The 16,550-nt window shown below is 37.5% G+C and overlaps 2 protein-coding genes across 4 annotated transcripts; both read left to right on the forward strand.

Annotated features, from left to right (window-relative positions):
* Window positions 1-255: 255 nt before the first annotated feature.
* On the forward strand, window positions 256-3,134 carry LOC112169238 (floral homeotic protein DEFICIENS). Of its 2 annotated transcripts, XM_024306243.2 has the most exons (8): window positions 256-418; window positions 513-727; window positions 833-899; window positions 991-1,052; window positions 1,180-1,279; window positions 2,217-2,258; window positions 2,373-2,414; window positions 2,596-3,134. In XM_024306243.2, exons 2-8 carry the CDS (start codon window positions 540-542, stop codon window positions 2,782-2,784), a joined length of 690 nt encoding a protein of 229 aa, XP_024162011.1. In that variant the 5' UTR covers window positions 256-418; window positions 513-539; the 3' UTR covers window positions 2,785-3,134. The 2 variants fall into 2 exon arrangements, with proteins under 2 accessions (XP_024162011.1, XP_040363652.1); XM_040507718.1 differs by lacking the exon at window positions 256-418 and having other exon boundaries at window positions 426-727.
* A 1,909-nt stretch (window positions 3,135-5,043) lies between these two features.
* LOC112172247 lies at window positions 5,044-10,325 on the forward strand. 2 transcript variants are annotated; one of them, XR_002925249.2, is made up of 7 exons: window positions 5,044-5,437; window positions 6,091-8,172; window positions 8,273-8,327; window positions 8,874-9,022; window positions 9,451-9,537; window positions 9,766-9,890; window positions 10,036-10,055. XR_002925249.2 is itself a non-coding variant. In XM_024309513.2 (7 exons), the coding sequence occupies exons 1-7, from the start codon at window positions 5,351-5,353 to the stop codon at window positions 10,111-10,113; spliced, it is 2,667 nt and encodes an 888-aa protein (XP_024165281.1). In that variant the 5' UTR covers window positions 5,044-5,350; the 3' UTR covers window positions 10,114-10,325. The 2 variants fall into 2 exon arrangements, 1 of the variants encoding a protein (XP_024165281.1); XM_024309513.2 differs by having other exon boundaries at window positions 9,762-9,890; window positions 10,036-10,325.
* Window positions 10,326-16,550: the final 6,225 nt, after the last annotated feature.

A 16,550-nucleotide genomic window follows, 5' to 3' on the forward strand; every position in this document is an offset into this window, starting at 1 on the left:
ACTATAAAATGTAAGAATATCGTGTTTGTGAGAATTAAAACTCCAATAACATGACTTATTAGAGAAGACCTATGGCGGTTGATCAAATGGGCTCACAACTCTTGACTTATAATTATATGGTTGTAGACCAATTTAGTTTAGTTCCTCATTAGGGGTGACCATGGAGGAAACCAAGACTAACCTAACAAGTCTCTCCTCGATCTTCGAGTCTCTTAGATTGCCAGTTACATCAAAACGGAAACGGGGACTATTCTCAAGGTCGGCAAGTGTAGTGATCGTGGTGTATATCGGTCCCCCACGCACATCGAAATGCGAGCCAAGGAAAGGAAAGGAAAGGAAAGCAAGACTGACATATCCCCACGTTTAGCTTCCACGTCTATATGTGAATGGTCAATCCACAAACCCCCTTCCATTCTTGGTAATGCCTTTCTTCTCTAGTCCTCTACCTACACTTATATAATATGCTCCTGGTTCTTTTGAATCTAGCTAATTAAGCTAATTGTGCAACTCAGATCGGATTGGAATCGAAGCTGAAGAAAATGGCGAGAGGTAAGATCCAGATCAAGAGGATAGAGAACGTGACGAATAGGCAGGTCACCTACTCCAAGAGAAGGAACGGCCTATTCAAGAAGGCCAATGAGCTCACTGTTCTCTGTGATGCTAAGGTTTCTCTCCTCATGGTTTCCTCTTCCGGAAAGCTTCATGAATTCATCAGCCCCTCCACCACGTACGTAATTATTGAATCCATGGCTCGATCTCGTTCCGGATTGACTGCAAACCCTAGCGCTTCAATTTTAATTATGCTAGCTATTAAATTTTTGTGTATATATAGGACAAAGCAAGTGTACGATGAGTACCAGAAGCTCCTCGGAATTGACCTTTGGAAATCGCACTATGAGGTGAGATCCGATCTCTCTCTGTCCAGCTCTATTAATAGTGCAATTCTTCACTTTTTTTTTTTTAATTATATGATTGTGATAATTTGTACAGACAATGCAAGAAAATTTGAACAAGATGAAAGAGATAAATAAGAGTCTTAGGAGGCAGATCAGGTACGTACGTAATATATGCAAAAAATAATATTATTAATTAATTCTCTTACTGATTGTTTCAATCCAAGGTATAATGAGCTTGATATATATATGGTCTGTTTAATTAGTTCTTAATTTTCATAAATAGCCACAGGGTGGGCGAGTGTTTGAACGATCTGAGATTCGCTGAACTGCACAGTCTTGAGAAAGAAATGGAAAGCGCTGTAGAAGTTGTTCGTAATCGCAAGGTTGTATATATATATATATCTTTGCTCCTCTCTTGGTATCCAGTGATCTATAAATCATTATGGCTCTTATTATTTGTTTTCTAAACTAAGAAAAATATTCATTGGATGATCAAGAACTACTAAGCTATAAAGGAAGAGCTGCATACTGTGGCTTCTTTACTTATGCTTAAAGCATCTTCACTAAAACGGATTAATTACATTTCAAATGAATACAGGTACGTGCAGCAAGTTAAACAACGACATTAAGTAAATTAATTCATAGCCAAATTATATTACTGAATGAATATAGGTGCAGCAAGTTTAGGGTTTAGGTGAATAGGTGCAGCAAGTTAAACTCATGTATAGACTGTAGCGAGCTGTAAGTTCACTTTCTTTTCTTTGCCGTCTTAATTTGTTGTCAAGTTTCACTGTATAGTTTGGATCTTTTATTGTATTGATAGTATGGGGAATTGGGGATTAATTGGGTGCATCTTAAGAATAAGTGGTCTGTCTAATGTACTCCATGTATTCCATCTTTTCAATCAGATTGATAGCTTGTGTTTTGGCCACTTCAATCTTAAATCACTTTATTAAGAGCCTGTCCTCTTTTCAAGGTTTTATCAGAAATTGGGTGATTCACTGATTTGGAGATTTGATCACATGGGTTTCTTTCTATGATTCTGTCAAAGAGATAGGTGTAACTGGATATTTGTTTTTCTTCAATTGTTTATTTATAATTTTTGCGGCAAACAATCTTTCATTTCCTTCTTTATAGATCTCCTTATAAATTGTTTGAGATTTTATATGGTTTTCTATAAATGAGTATATTGCTGGCAGAGAGACCCAGCATTAACCTACCTTACCAGACTTGCTAGCTAGTTTTGTTGTCACTTCATTTTTTCTTTCTTCCTAATGTAGCTAAGTAAGCTAATATATTAACATCTGTGATGATTGACAGCTGAAGCTGATCTCCAATCAGATTGATACCAAGAGGAAAAAGGTAATCCTATTCACCGGAGTATTGGCAATCCTTTTGTCCATTAACTTTTGTTGTTGTATCCATATATGTATATTAGAGGAATCCCTCTCATTTCTCTTCATTACCTGATGACAGATTCGGAATGCAACAGAGTGCAACAGGAGACTCTATGAATATGTATGCGTTACTGTGCACTAAAGTATATTAGTCCTCGTCTACTAATTCAAACACATGTCTTTGCTTCTTTGCCATATACTTTCAGTTTTGTTTAGTCTTTTTTCTTTTTTTTCTTTTTTTCTTTTTCACATTAAGAAGCTAGATTAATGTGAGTACTTTCTTTAAACTGTATTAATCATAGGATGCAATGGAGGAACCGCACTACGGATTGGTTGACGATGGAGGAGATTATTATGATTCTGCAGTCATTGGCTACTCAGCAAATGAAGACCCTCACAATGTATTTCCTTTCAGGCTGCAACCTTCTCATCATCCTAATCTTCACCACGGAGAAGGAAGTTCAGATCTTACGACCTACTCTTTGCTTTGATCGAGTATCAAGCAAGCTGATCTCAATATCAGGTCGAAAATATAAATCTTCACCGCCAATGATGTTCAAACTGTCGTCAGTATGCATTCTATATATGTATTAAGATTAAGATGAAATTAAGCTAATTAGCTAGCATGTAGTGTACTGTACTGTGTCCAGGACATCCTGACTTGAGCCTGGCATTTTGGATCATAAAACTTTGTCCTTGATCTTTGGTTCCTGATCAGTTTGCTTATTCACTTGCATTCTTACGTACTATGTGAAAGCCAGTTGAAATGATCAGTTTCTCTAAGCCATTGTAAGCTATTTTCATTCTCTATCGAATATTCCATGTGCTTTTTTTTCCCCAAGAAAGATTGAGCTATGTCAATAATAATTAAGATGTTCAATTTTATTGAGCTGGACAGTATAACTTTCAAAATAAGAAGCATGTCTACTTGTCTTGGCTCATGTCACAAATCTAAGATAAAAGTTATTGTGAATTAATAATTTGCACGTGTGAAGGCATCGAGTTATATGTCAGTAATTATAAAGATGTTGTTTTAGAGAAACTGAATTTGAGAGGAATTTGCTGTGTATACTCATTGATAATAGGGGCCTCTTTATATAGAGGATTACAATGCATAGAATCTCAATCATACAAGGAAAGTAATTCTACATTGATTAGGATTCTAGATCCTTCTAATTAAATCCTATTACCACTAGGTCAAGTAACCTAGAGTTTGGGCTAAACACAAATTAGGTTTTCCTTGAACAGATGTTTAATTTTATTGAGGCGAACAACCTTACCTCTCAAAATAAGAAGCATGCCTACTTCTTGTTTTATCTCATGTCACAAGCTTAAGGTAAAAGTTATTGCAAATCAATAATTTGTTTGTATGAAAATAGAAAAGATAACCAATCATATAAGCGAGCTACTCATAGATAGAATAAGCAATCAGGGGTTAATACAAGGCGGCGACGTTCTTCCTTCAGGCAAGGCGGCGTCCGTGGAGCGGCGAGGTTAGGTGGCGGTGCGGAGCGGATCCTCCGCTTCGATCGTGGGTTGCGGCGAGAGGTTTCTGAATTGGAGGCCTCTCTGACCTTGTTTTTTCTGGGTTCGATCCAGCCCGTGAGTATCCTACGGTGTCGGCGTGGAGACGGTGGCTTGCGGACGACTTCGACCTCCCTGGTTTCGGCTGTTTCAGGTGCTCGAAATTGGCAGAGCTACATCGTTGTGTCATCGGAGGCATCAACGAGTCGCCGACTACTGTGCAGGTGCTAGGTTGCAGAGTGTGGGTCTGTGATCTCCGCAATGATTTGATTTGGCTGGTGGTTTTAGCTTTAGGTTGCACCGGTAGGCGAGGAAGGCCACCGGGGGTTCTGCTCGAAGTTCTGATGCAGCAGAGGATGGGCTGGCCGCCGGAGGGCCTTACGGCGGCGGAGGCGGCACGGCTGCAGTGGCCTAGGGTTTTTGCCCTATTGGCTCGGGTTTGGACTTGGGCTCTTGGGCCTGGGGTCAAGCTTGGGTGGTTGGGCACAAATCTGTGGGCTCAATTTTATGGGCTTAGGCTGATGGGGCAGGAAAACCTTCCTGTTGGACAAGATTTGATTTGGGTTGGGGCCTACGGGCTTGGACCCAGGTCGAGGCAAGCTGGGCCCTAATGTTTTAGGGTATTGAGCCTGTGTGAGGTTGGATAAACTTCTATGAGTCTTCTATGACGTTTCTAGTTTTTTGCTTGTACCACAATTGCGTGATTGGTAAGTGAGGGCTAGTTGAATGATTTCTTTCCGTAGGAGGCAAGGTTTTTTCATTCTTGTATAGGCTCGCTTAAATGTGAGCGTCCCAGTGATCTTTAATAGTGTGCTTTAGCTTAGGTAGGTTCTCCGGATTTTCTTGCCGGATTTCTTATGTAAGTTTTGGTAGACTACAGCCTTTTTGCTGTTGATCTAATGATATCAACTTCTATTTTAAAAAAAAGAATAAGCATCCACAAAAATGTGGAAGAAGCCGTTTTTAAAGCGGCCAAAGCTCAAGTCTATACTAATTTAAAAACTCATGGTTCAGATAACTGAATCGACATCAATAATCGAGTTTATCCTCCATGAATTGAGAGACTCAGTTTCACTAAATATAAATATTTGTGTAACCTAGGGGTGGAATAAAATCCCGAATTTTTTGGAGTATAATATAAAATTTCCATATTTTTCATTCGAGCTAAAAAGTAATATATATATATAAATCTTCCAAAATAAGAAAACTAAAAAGCAAAAAAAAAAGAAAAGAAAAAAGAAAGGAAGCAATATAGGACTCTCTGGTCAATGGTCAAACCCCGGGCAGTGAGGAGGAGTCCTCGCCAACCTCTGCACCTTCTGCTTCAATCCAATTCAGTTCCTCACTCTCCTCAAACGCCTCAGAGCCTTCGCCACCGCCCTGAACTCCGACGACCGCCCACGTGTCACACAACCTCTCCTATTATTTCCCTCTAAAACCCTCCCAACCCCTTTCACCTATATTTTTCGCCTCTCCCTTTTTTTTTTTTTTCCTTCAAAATTTTCTATGTGACGAAGAAGCTAGGGCGTAGACATGGCCGGGGACGCAGCTGCGGTGCGGAGCTCGGCCGTTGGTGCTTGGATTCCGGCGGACGATGTTTTGCTCAAGAACGCTGTTGAGGTGAAAATTTTGCCTATTTTCATATAATTCGTTTTGTTTGGAACAAATTAATAGAAATTTTGTTACTATAAGCTTTGAAATTATGAGTGAAGCATGAACTGTTTTGAACAAATGAGGGCATTTCAGGTTTTGTGATAGAAATATATGATAACAGTCTTAGTGTGTTTAAGAGTGGATTCAAAGCAAAAGAATCAAGAAGTTGGGATGGTTTGTCCTGTGGTAGAGTCATTGTTTCCGGTGTCTTTGGGTAATCAAGGACAATTTTGCCTGTATAAGGTTTGTCTGGTAAGGGTGGATTGTGCTGTTGTCTCCTTCAGAGATGAGTGAGAGTTTGGCATTTTTCAAAGTGATGATTTTGACCAATGATATAAGTGTTACATAGAAGCGTGATACAGCGGGAGGTAGATACAGTTGGGTTTTTCCATAGAGCAGCCTATCTGTTTAGGGCTGTGGAACTGGAACATGTGCTAAACATGTCATTGCATTTGTTATTTTGGTTTCACTAAAAAAGTTGACGTCTTGATAGGAAATCTGTATAACCGAAAATTTCAGGAGTTAGCTGCTGTTAAAATATACTATATTCTCGAAAATTTCATATGGATTTAGCAGTTCTATCTTGGAGTTAAAGGTATTCTCTTATTCTGTGTTTGCAGGCGGGTGCTTCCTTGGAATCACTTGCTAAAGGTGCGGTTCATTTTTCTCGAAGGTTTACTGTGCAAGAACTGCAAGATCGGTGGTACTCTATCCTATACGATCCCGTTGTGGCTGAAGAGGCTTCTGCTCGCATGACTGAGTTTGAGTGTTCCGCTCCAAATTCCACATCAAAGTTTAGTAGGTTAGGAAGTTCAAAAGAAAACAAATGTGTTCCTGGAAAGAGAAAAGCTGAAAGTGTTCGGAGTAGTTACTATGCTCTGCGTAAAAGGATCTGCAGTGAGCCATTTGACCCCATGGACCTCAATTTTATACTTGCACCCAGTGATAGCAACTATATTGTAAATGGAGATGAGCCTCTATCTCAACATGTCATGACTGGAGATCCAATCCCAAACCATTTTGGAGTTGAGGGATCAGATATGGACAATACTATGCATCATATGTTTCCACAAAATCTGATGCATGACAGCACTGCTATTGGTGGTATTGTTACTGTGGATACCTTTCAGATTGGAGGGTTCCAGAAGCCTGCTGAAGAAGATTTTTTAGTTGAGCAAGATAATCTACGTGAAGAATCTCCTTACATTGAAGACAATCTGCCTATCACAGGGAATGAATCTGAGGTCAAGGAATTTGGTCAACCAAAGGAATTGCCGGATTGCAGCATGTTCAGTGCTGGTGATCTAGGAATGGAACCTCCTTGTTCACTTGATCAAATTAATAATGACGAGGTAAATATGTGTTCCCCATTTGAAGGGAATCAGGTTTTTAATGTATCTGCTTCAGACAGTAGTGCATCATTTCACGACTTGGAGTATTCAACTCAACTTCCTGGCACACATATCTGGAGCACAATTCCAGCAACAACTACGCCAGTTGATGTTGGTATCAGAGAGAATGATACGTGTACCAGAGATTCTTTTGAACTTCTTGACGATATTGGTGCTAATAACACTACAATATCAGGGTATGATATTGACTTGAGGACGGAAATGGCAGTCAGTGATTTCAAGAGTCCAGCTAGTACTGAAGTTTATTTGGCAGAATTGTCCAATTCCCTTTTGAACTTTACAAGTGAGGAGGAACTTATGTTCAAAGATGAGATCGATAAGTCTTACTATGATGGCCTGAGCTCACTTTTGATGAGTTCGCCAAAGGATGATGTTGAAGAACACATGATTAATCTAATTGAGCCAGAGACATTGATGGCTCCTGTTATGTACCCTATGAATCCCTCTGGTACAGATCCTGCAGTCGCAGATGACATAAGGGTGTCCCTCCCTGGTGATGATATGAATTGCCATCCAGAGACGCTGATGCAATCATTTCCAACAGCTTTGAACTCTCAGTTTCCCGAATATAAAGATGGAGTTATCTGTTGCACGTTAAATACTGAGGAATGGGAAATTCCATGCAACGATGACGTGTTTCTTCTCAATCATATGCCATTGTCATCAACTTCCTGTAAAGTAAAAGAAGCCAGTAAGCCAAAGTCGAAATGTTCATCTGTTAAGGATCTCGCAGTTAATCAAAGAAACGGTGATATGGGCCCCTGCTTTATGCAAAAAGAACAAAGGAATCCTGGAAAATCTCTTGGATCTCAGAGTAAAGGATCACGCTGTATACCAGAAGTGAGTTCAAAATCACCTCTGTGTAATTTTGAGTTGTCCAAGACTGACCCCGTTGATGTGGCTTCTACGAGTACATGTCATGTCAGTGGTAATCGGGGTCAAATTGATTCGGCTAAAGCAATCACAAATCCTCTTCCTGGAATTTTGAAGGAAGACACTAGAGATGGTACATTGACAATGTGTCTTGGGTATGCCTCAACAGAGTCTCATATGGCAAACTCATGTGTTGATTACGATTGCGTTAGAAGCTATCCTCAGCCATATGCTACTGAGACTAATTGGGAATCTGATGCATCCGCTACAATTAGAGATCATCAATCATTACATGCAGAAGTTGTGCCAATGGATAATGCTGTCTCAGAACCAGAAGTAAACCCAGTGACATCAGATTTTGAGGGTCTTTTCGATAGTGATGATGATATACCATGTTATTCGGATATAGAGGCAATGGTGAGTCCTCAGATGCCTATTATCTAGTTGATAAGTGCTTGTTTTGCTTTTCATTGTCTGAGCTATGTTTCAATTTCCTTTATTTTTGTTCCACCTGCAGATACTTGACATGGATTTGGATCCAGATGACCAAGAAATGTATCATGGTGAGGAAGGTAATACTCAGTCGAGCTTTTATGTGTTCAGTGACCAGCTTATTACTTATATGTTTATATGAGTAATAAGCTTGTGAATCCATTCGCCTAAAAACTGGTACAGTTTAGTTTCATGTGTTAAGTATCCTGATGAAATTAGTTTCGTCTTTGGGTTGGCCGTATCTTGTATTTTACATCTAGAGAGATGTTATACACTTTCTTTAAAATGATAAAGGTCTGCTCATCTGACACATGACATCGTAAGAACTCCATGAAATGGGATTGTTCTCGGTCTACACTAGTTAGTATCACAACAGACTATCCGCATTACTCTTTTTGAAATATAGCATTGGTAGTAAAAGAAAAGGATGCATTACATATTGGATATAATCGATGCAGTTGGTGGTTCCTTATTGAATGATCATTAACTCTGAGTTCCAGACTGTACATCCTTATATATCATACACACCTTTTTGTTTCCTCCCGTTTTCCTTATTCAACTAGTATTTTTGTTTTTTGAATTAATATATGTAAAAGGCCTTGTAATTTTGAGTTCTCTATATGTAGTCTCAAGATATCAGGATGACAACACTAGGAGAGCAATCATGAGACTGGAGCAGGGTGCTTATTCGTACATGCAAAGAGCCATTGCATCTCACGGAGCATTTGCCATTTTGTATGGGCGTCATTCTAAGCATTATATTAAGAAGCCTGAGGTTTGGAATTGCTCTTAAATTCTCTTCAATCCTAATTGAGTATATGGACCTTCTTTTGCGTTTCTCTCTCTCTGGGGTTGGGTTTGGAAGAGATCCATAAATTGTGGAATGAGATTTCTCTGTATAACTTAACTACTCTTCTAAATTGTCAAAGTGATCCATCTAGGTAATATGCATTGGAGGGATCTTTCTATTATTATTACTTCTTTTTTTAAGTTGGAAAAAAAAAAAACAATAGTAATGGTTTTGATTTTTTTAGTAAATTCAACATTTGATCATAAATAGGGTTCTGGAAATTATTTTTTCAAAGGTGGTTTTAAGGGACCAGAGTAAGGTAATGAAATATGGGGTCACAGAATTACTCCAAGTTAGTCAGTCAATCAATCATGTGTTGGAGGTGTGACTGTATAATTTGTTGACCTCTGCAGGTGTTACTGGGTAGGACAACAAAAGATGTTATTGTTGACATTGACTTGGCAAGAGAAGGGCGTGGTAATAAAGTCTCTCGGCAACAGGTAGGATTATAGATACTTATTATTCATATCGTTGATACCATTACTTACCGTGTCCTTCCAACTGTTGGAAGCACAGAACTACAGATGTGTTTATATATATTTTACATTTATTTAGAACCTAGGTTTTTCCCTATTATGCTGTTTATATCTTCTTTCATATCCTAAAATGAGCATAAGTTCTGTGTTGTTTTGAAATGAGTACATTGTTCCTTTTGTATTCTTAGGCAGTATTAAAGATGGAAAAAGATGGATCTTTCCATCTCAAAAATCTTGGGAGTTGTTCAATCTCAGTAAATAGCACAGAATTAACCCCTGGACAGAGTCTATGCCTTAGTTCCAGTTGCTTGATTGAGGTATGTTCCGACAGTTCCCTTTTGCTAAATATGCTCATAGGCCTCCTTAGCTTTACCTGCATATTCTACTGCTTGTATGAATATTATCTCCTTATACGTAACTAAATGTTTGTTTTCCCCTTTTTCCACAATGGTCAAATTGCAGATAAGGGGAATGCCGTTCATATTTGAGATGAACCAAACTCGTGTAAAGCAATATCTAGATAGCATAACTCAAGGTTAGCAGAAGGCAAGAGCACAATCTACGTAGGGCGATGAAGGTGCCATGAAGGCGCTAATTTTTCTGCACCTTCTGGGTTCCCTAGTTAACCTATTTTTTTTCTCTGTTGAATGTAACTAGAAATGATTAGGTTTTTCTTTTTACCTCCTTGTAACAAAAAAGAAGACGACTATTGAAGGCGGGATTGCAATCTAAGAAGCCATTTTTGTTTCTCACGCTCAATTCTCTGAACTATTATATCTGGGAATTAATGGAATAACAGGACTGCTTTGAGTAAAAATAAAAAATAAAAGAGGTTGGGGGTGCAGGAGAGGCGAGGACAATCAAGAAGACCAGAGCTTATAAACGCACATTTATGTCTTCCAGTCATGATGTGAGAGCTTAACCCATACCATGCAACTCCTTTCGGAGCTGGTTCTGCTGCCCTATATAATGGAACCCCAATTGGCCAATTGGATCTGGGTCTGATATGTTTAACTCAGGTAGTTGTTCTATTATCTGCTAGCTAGGCGAAAACAAAGGTAACAGGCTCGAGAGAGATCGATCTGTTTGTGTTAAGTTGCCCTCTTGTATGTCCCAACACCCAACTTCTGTGAATGGTTGAATATGTAATACAAGGAGACCTTGCCATTTTATATTTCAATAGTTTTTACTTGCAAATGGTTGAAGGAGACAGCTAGCTAGTTGCAGAAATAGAATAGTCTAGTGGCCAAGTGGGAAGGAATCTTATTGTCTGCAGAATGAAGAGCATTTTGTCTTCATATAACTAGGGTAAAGCCTTATCCTAATCCGATCCTGTGTCTATATTCATTTTATTAATTACATTATATTCAAATCCCTTTTCATTTAAGTCCTGGAAACTTATATATCTCTCTGGTACGTACATCTCCCTGGCTGAGTCGTCTCCGATCCCTCTCTCGATCCCATGCCCATGCCTTGCCCATCTTAACCTTATCATGGTGCTTCTGACTTCTGAAAGCTATACATGGCAGAGTTAGTTTACTCTTATCAATCTGCATGATGCCTTTGCTAGTCTGGAAATGTCCCAGAGAAGACTGACTGACTAGCTAGAGTTTCGATCTTTCCATTTATTTGAGTCTCAACTTTCAATTTCGATCTATATAGTTGGCTTTGTTTTGCATGACTTCGATCTCGTGCCGTCTTGCCTTCTTGGTTTTATCTGCCGATCGTGAATATTACGATTTGAAAAGTTTAGATTAAATCGTGGGCATTGACAAATAGATGAACATGTTGAGACCGGCCGGTCGAACTTTGGACTTTTACCAATATGTCTTTTTACTATATCAAACAGTAAATGCTAGTGTTAGGGTCAATTACAATCATGCACGGGTTCGTTTTAAACTTCGAAGTTTTGATCAGATGCAATCAATAATCAATGTACTAGCGATGATATAATTGAAGGCTCGATCAATCACAGCTAGCGCATCTGTACAGATACAGCTTCATTATGACAATTGGAATATCAAAATTAAATTCCAGATATATAATATTAAGCTTGTTGTAATACATATTGTTAATGCATATCTGTTTTAATTTGCCGTCCATATGAGAGGTATAGAAATCAAACTTAAGCTGCAGATTCTCTCGTCGACCCTGATCATATATTCTTATATAAATAAATATATCTCAAGTCTCAGCATGCAGACTTTGCTGCACTATATTTGGATATGATACCGATCGACATGATTTCATTAATTTTGTTAAAACAGTATTTGATTTAGTCGAAAAAAGGTTGTATTTGTCGTTTAGTACGTGCTAATTTTGTAATATATTCTTTAGAACGTGATAGTTTCAAAGCTAAATATATTAGTAAAGGTGGTTGAAAAATAAAATATCTTGCATGATGAAGAATATGTAACGTTCTCCGGTAGAAAGATATAATTTTGGGGTTTTAAAGTAAAAATTAACTATATATATACAGAGTTGTTGTAAATATTATTATATGTATGGCTGTCCACGTAAATACTTATTAGTTATGTACTTTGATGTAAACCCTACCTCTATATAAAGGAGGTTAATGAGACTGAATGAGAACATTTCTACTTCCTCATAACTATTCTCTCTTCATCTTCTTTCTACTTTATAACACGTTATCAGTACGGTCTGCTATTATTTTTTGAAAACTACGAGTTTATGGTGCAACGTTGTTGCTATTAACTATAACTTATGATCTATGAGTTTATTCATGATCTATGTCATTTATGCATATCAGTTTATTTCTTAAGGTGCCATCGATTTCTGCTTTATTTCATGAGTTTATTTCATGATCTTTGATCTATGCTTTAATCTTATATATAATCATTACGGTGCCATCGATTCCTACTTTATATACTGATATACATATGTTCATTTTCTCATATATATTATATATATTGTAGTTACAGTCATATAAATATATGAATCAAGCAGATTTAATATATATTTCGTACATATATATATATATATATATAAAAGATATATGTTGTTAACATAATGGATATATGTTTGCTGTTTCATTACTTATCGCATATTTAATATTTTTTTAATTAAATTTATCTTATATGCTTTATCAAGCAGACTTAATATTCATAATACAAGTGAGCCTGAAGTTTCACTATTGTTACTTGAGCTAGAAGTTTCGAGTACATATCCATTTGAACCCGAAGTTCAAAAATACGGAATGTTAGAACCTGAAGTTCTAATCATAAGAACACGAACTTGAAACTTCGTGCATATAATTGCGATCCAATGTTCACTTTATTTTCGAACCAGAAGTTTCGATATTGATTACTTATCTGTTAAGAACCTGTAGTTCTAACACTATATATGGATCCTAACATACCTCATCAGATGATTGAATACATTTGATTATGTATATATGGGTATATTGGTGTTTGTTTTCACATGCGTTCATATATGAGTATAATTGCTGAAAGTTTTGGTTGATCACGCAAATAGAATCATACCCATTTTCCTTTCTGACAATCTCAAATTTTTTTTTTGTCAATAATCATGCCTCTCTCCTTTATTTTTGGTTTTGCAACCAAAACCCAACGTATTATCCCATAAGGTGCAATAGAGGCATTAGTTTTTACTTGTCTATTTAATAGCATTATCTGGGTTTTTTGTCAGTATACACTCATAAGATTTTTTTGTGTGTTTCCCTCAATTGTCGTTAGCCATCAATCCTAATTCGTCATATATTTCATGATTACAAGTATCAGTATATGCCTTATGTTGTCATCTGCACATGTATTTATGAATTGATTAATATGAGAAGCAATCTTGACGTGATGAGAGTGATGACCACTATCTATGTTGATTCAATTTATGGCAGGATCAGTAACTCCCAAAGGCGGATCAATATTTTTTTGATATCCAAATTATACAATGAGAAATTACGACATGGAGTTCCTCACAACTTATGCAATTAACGAGGGCCAAAAGATCCTCAACGTTATATAAACTCATCTTAATCGTTAATTATAAGAGGGCCTGAAGTTCCTCTAATTTTTTTTTTTCAATAATGGGGTTCAAACCACCTCCAGAAGCTGTAGTTTGAGGATGGAGACTAAGTCAATGCCAGAAGCCTCTTGATTATATATATATTTTTTTTAAAGAGAATTTGTCCAGAAGACAATATTGCTTTCTTGTGCAATTTGAAGACAGTAGAAGATTTTCATGAACCAGACCAGAAGTTCTGTGTATTCTCTTCATTACTGGAACCAGAAGTTTCCATTATTATTTTATTTATTTGCTCGCTATCTATTAATTTCTTTTCTTTCATTAAGTATTTTTTTTGTTACTCATATGGACCAGCAGTCCTATATCTCGAACATATGAATTTCGAGTGTAACATTTTTGAACCAGAAGTTCAAAATTCCATAGTAGAACCCAAAGTTCTAAAAGTAAAAACTTGAACCTGAAGTTTCAAGTACAAAATAAAAGTTGGTTAAAAAGTGAACTTAAAACTTCACTTTAATTACCTTGAGCCTGAAGTTTCAAGCATCAAATTTATTTAAACTTGAAGTTGAGCATACAAAATCTTAGAACCTGCAGTTCTAATAAAAAAAAAAGGACTAAATACTGTTTAGTCCTTTAGCTTTTGACCATAAAACACTTCAGTCTCTGGCCTTCTAATTTCACATGTTTAGTCCTTATACTTCAAAATTTCAGACCAATAGGTCCTTGCCGTCTAAAATCTCAGTTAAGTTGCGGCGAAATGTCTATTATGCCCTCAGTTTTTTTTTTAAATAAATTTATTCCTTTCTCTCTTTTTTATTTATTATTTTTTCTTTATTTTTTCTTTTTTTCTTTTTCTTTCTTTTTATCTCTTCTCCTCCCCCCCTACGACCTCCTTTCTTTTTATCCCTAAACAGATGCCCTTCAGTCGATTCCTCACGCCCCGGTGTCATGGCTCCTCGTGGTTCAGCTACTGCCACAACTGGAATGCGCAGCCGTCGTATCGGTGGAGGTGGCAACTCCAGCTCCGGAGGCATGGGCGGTGGCTCTAGTGCCAGAAACAACATACTCAGGTTCTACACCGACGACGCTCCTGGCTTGAAGATCTCCCCCACCGTCATGCTCGTCATGAGCCTCTGCTTCATCTGCTTCATCACTGCCCTCCATGTCTTTGGCAAGCTCTACCTCCACCGATCCATCGGCGGAGCTTAAATTTCGGATCTTAACACGGATCGTTCTGGATCCGGAGGTATTTGGAGAGTAATCGGTAATTTCAATCGATTATTTGGAGGCTTTGATCTTCTTTTTGTTGATATTTATAATTCGTTTTAGCTCTTAAAAGATCCGATTGGATTTGTGTACGGGTCGGATTTGGTGAATTGGGGATGAATTGAAGGGTGGGGTTTGGAATTTGGGGGTTTTTTAGAGTGGTGGATGTAGATGGATGAAGGTGTGAGATCTGTTGGCCCTTCTGGGGTGTTGGTGAAGAATAGGAATTCTTCGGGGTGTTTAATTTTGTGAGGAAGAAGCCTGGTTAGTGGAGGTGTTGATTCTTCGAGTTCTCAGAAGGTTTTCGATCGAAGAAGGAGAAGAAGAGGTCGAGGTTGGTGATGAGTGATTCAGGGTCGAGTGATGAGCTATTGATGCCGAGGAGGAAAGTTGGGCCAGAGACTATTCGGGTTTGTAATAGTTTGGACAAAGGCATTGTGGAAGGGGGCGGAATGGTTCCGAAGAGGGAGAGACTGGAGCATGGTAGGCGGAATGAGGATGGTATGATTGGTACAAATTATTTGGATGTGGTTGGAGGTGTTTGAGTTCAATGAGTATGATGGGATTGAGAGAGGAAGGAGGAATGATGAAGAAACAAACAGAAAGAAAGAAAGGGAAAAAAAAAAGGGTGGTTCTATTTAGACCTCCCAATTTGCTATTTGGACCCATCTAAATTTTTATCCAAATTTAATCCCTATTTTAACCATAATTATAAAAAAAAAACTGAATATATAGAATGAATACTATTGATACGCAAGAGTCATTATTCTAAAAATACTCTATTTCTTCGCAATTATTTTTAGCCCATTGACAAATATGAATCATAAATTTTTTATTTTTTATTTTTTATTCAAAATTTGTGATGCACTTCATAACTCCATAGCCATGAGAAATTAAAGACGAAAAGAAGAACGAGTAAAAAGCATATTACATCACTTGAGATATGCATGTGGTTTTAAATTATGCAAGAACCCAGAAATTTTTGTGGGTTTTTGGGTTGAGAACGTAGCCTCCAGCTTGGCCCTTCTTCTATACTCCAACACAATTGCACTTGTAGTTCTCAATTAAATACTCTACTGTATGCCTGTATTTATCCCTTTTGACGAAACTGTTGATGGCCCTACATGTCATGTATAGAGTTTAGACTTTAAAGTTGGTAGTGTGGTCATATATTAATCCTTCATCTCCTCTCTATGTATATAGTTCTTTACCGGACAAAAAAAAAAAAAAATTAATGTTCAAAGGAACTGCATGTATCATAGGAGGTATAAAAAAAAATATAAAAAAAGTAAAATACAAACAAGGACAAAATAGAAAGTTTATTGAAAAAAATGGGGATGGGAGGTCTAAAGTTTACTGAGGGCATAATAGACATTTTGTCACAACTTAACGGAGGTTTTAGACGGCAAGGACCTATTGGTCCGAAATTTTGAAGTACAAGGACGTGTGAAATTAGAAGGCCAGGAACTGAAGTGTTTTATGGTCAAAATCTCAAGGACTAAACAGTATTTAGTCCAAAAAAAAAATTTGAACCAGAAATTTCGAGTGAATTTTCGTATGTCAATTGATACATTTCTTTTTATGCTACCTAAAACTTTCTTATTGTTATCTTATAAGTGTACAAGAAGTTCACTCCACCTTAGAACTTGGAGTTCTAATTGTGCAGACTCGAGCCATAAGTCTCAAGTGAATATATAGACAATTTATCA

Source organism: Rosa chinensis, chromosome 6 (assembly GCF_002994745.2).
Source record: "Rosa chinensis cultivar Old Blush chromosome 6, RchiOBHm-V2, whole genome shotgun sequence".
Lineage (NCBI taxonomy): Eukaryota > Viridiplantae > Streptophyta > Magnoliopsida > Rosales > Rosaceae > Rosa > Rosa chinensis.

Bases quoted from the DNA above. Each gene is read 5' to 3' on its own strand.
- LOC112169238 (XM_024306243.2), top strand. From the start codon at position 540: ATGGCGAGAGGTAAGATCCAGATCAAGAGGATAGAGAACGTGACGAAT. The intron at 1,280-2,216 runs GTTGTATATATA...GATGATTGACAG, and splicing joins AAGTTGTTCGTAATCGCAAG to CTGAAGCTGATCTCCAATCA. The intron at 2,259-2,372 runs GTAATCCTATTC...ACCTGATGACAG, and splicing joins TTGATACCAAGAGGAAAAAG to ATTCGGAATGCAACAGAGTG.
- LOC112172247 (XM_024309513.2), top strand. From the start codon at position 5,351: ATGGCCGGGGACGCAGCTGCGGTGCGGAGCTCGGCCGTTGGTGCTTGG. The intron at 8,173-8,272 runs GTGAGTCCTCAG...TTCCACCTGCAG, and splicing joins ATTCGGATATAGAGGCAATG to ATACTTGACATGGATTTGGA. The intron at 9,538-9,761 runs GTAGGATTATAG...TTGTATTCTTAG, and splicing joins ATAAAGTCTCTCGGCAACAG to GCAGTATTAAAGATGGAAAA.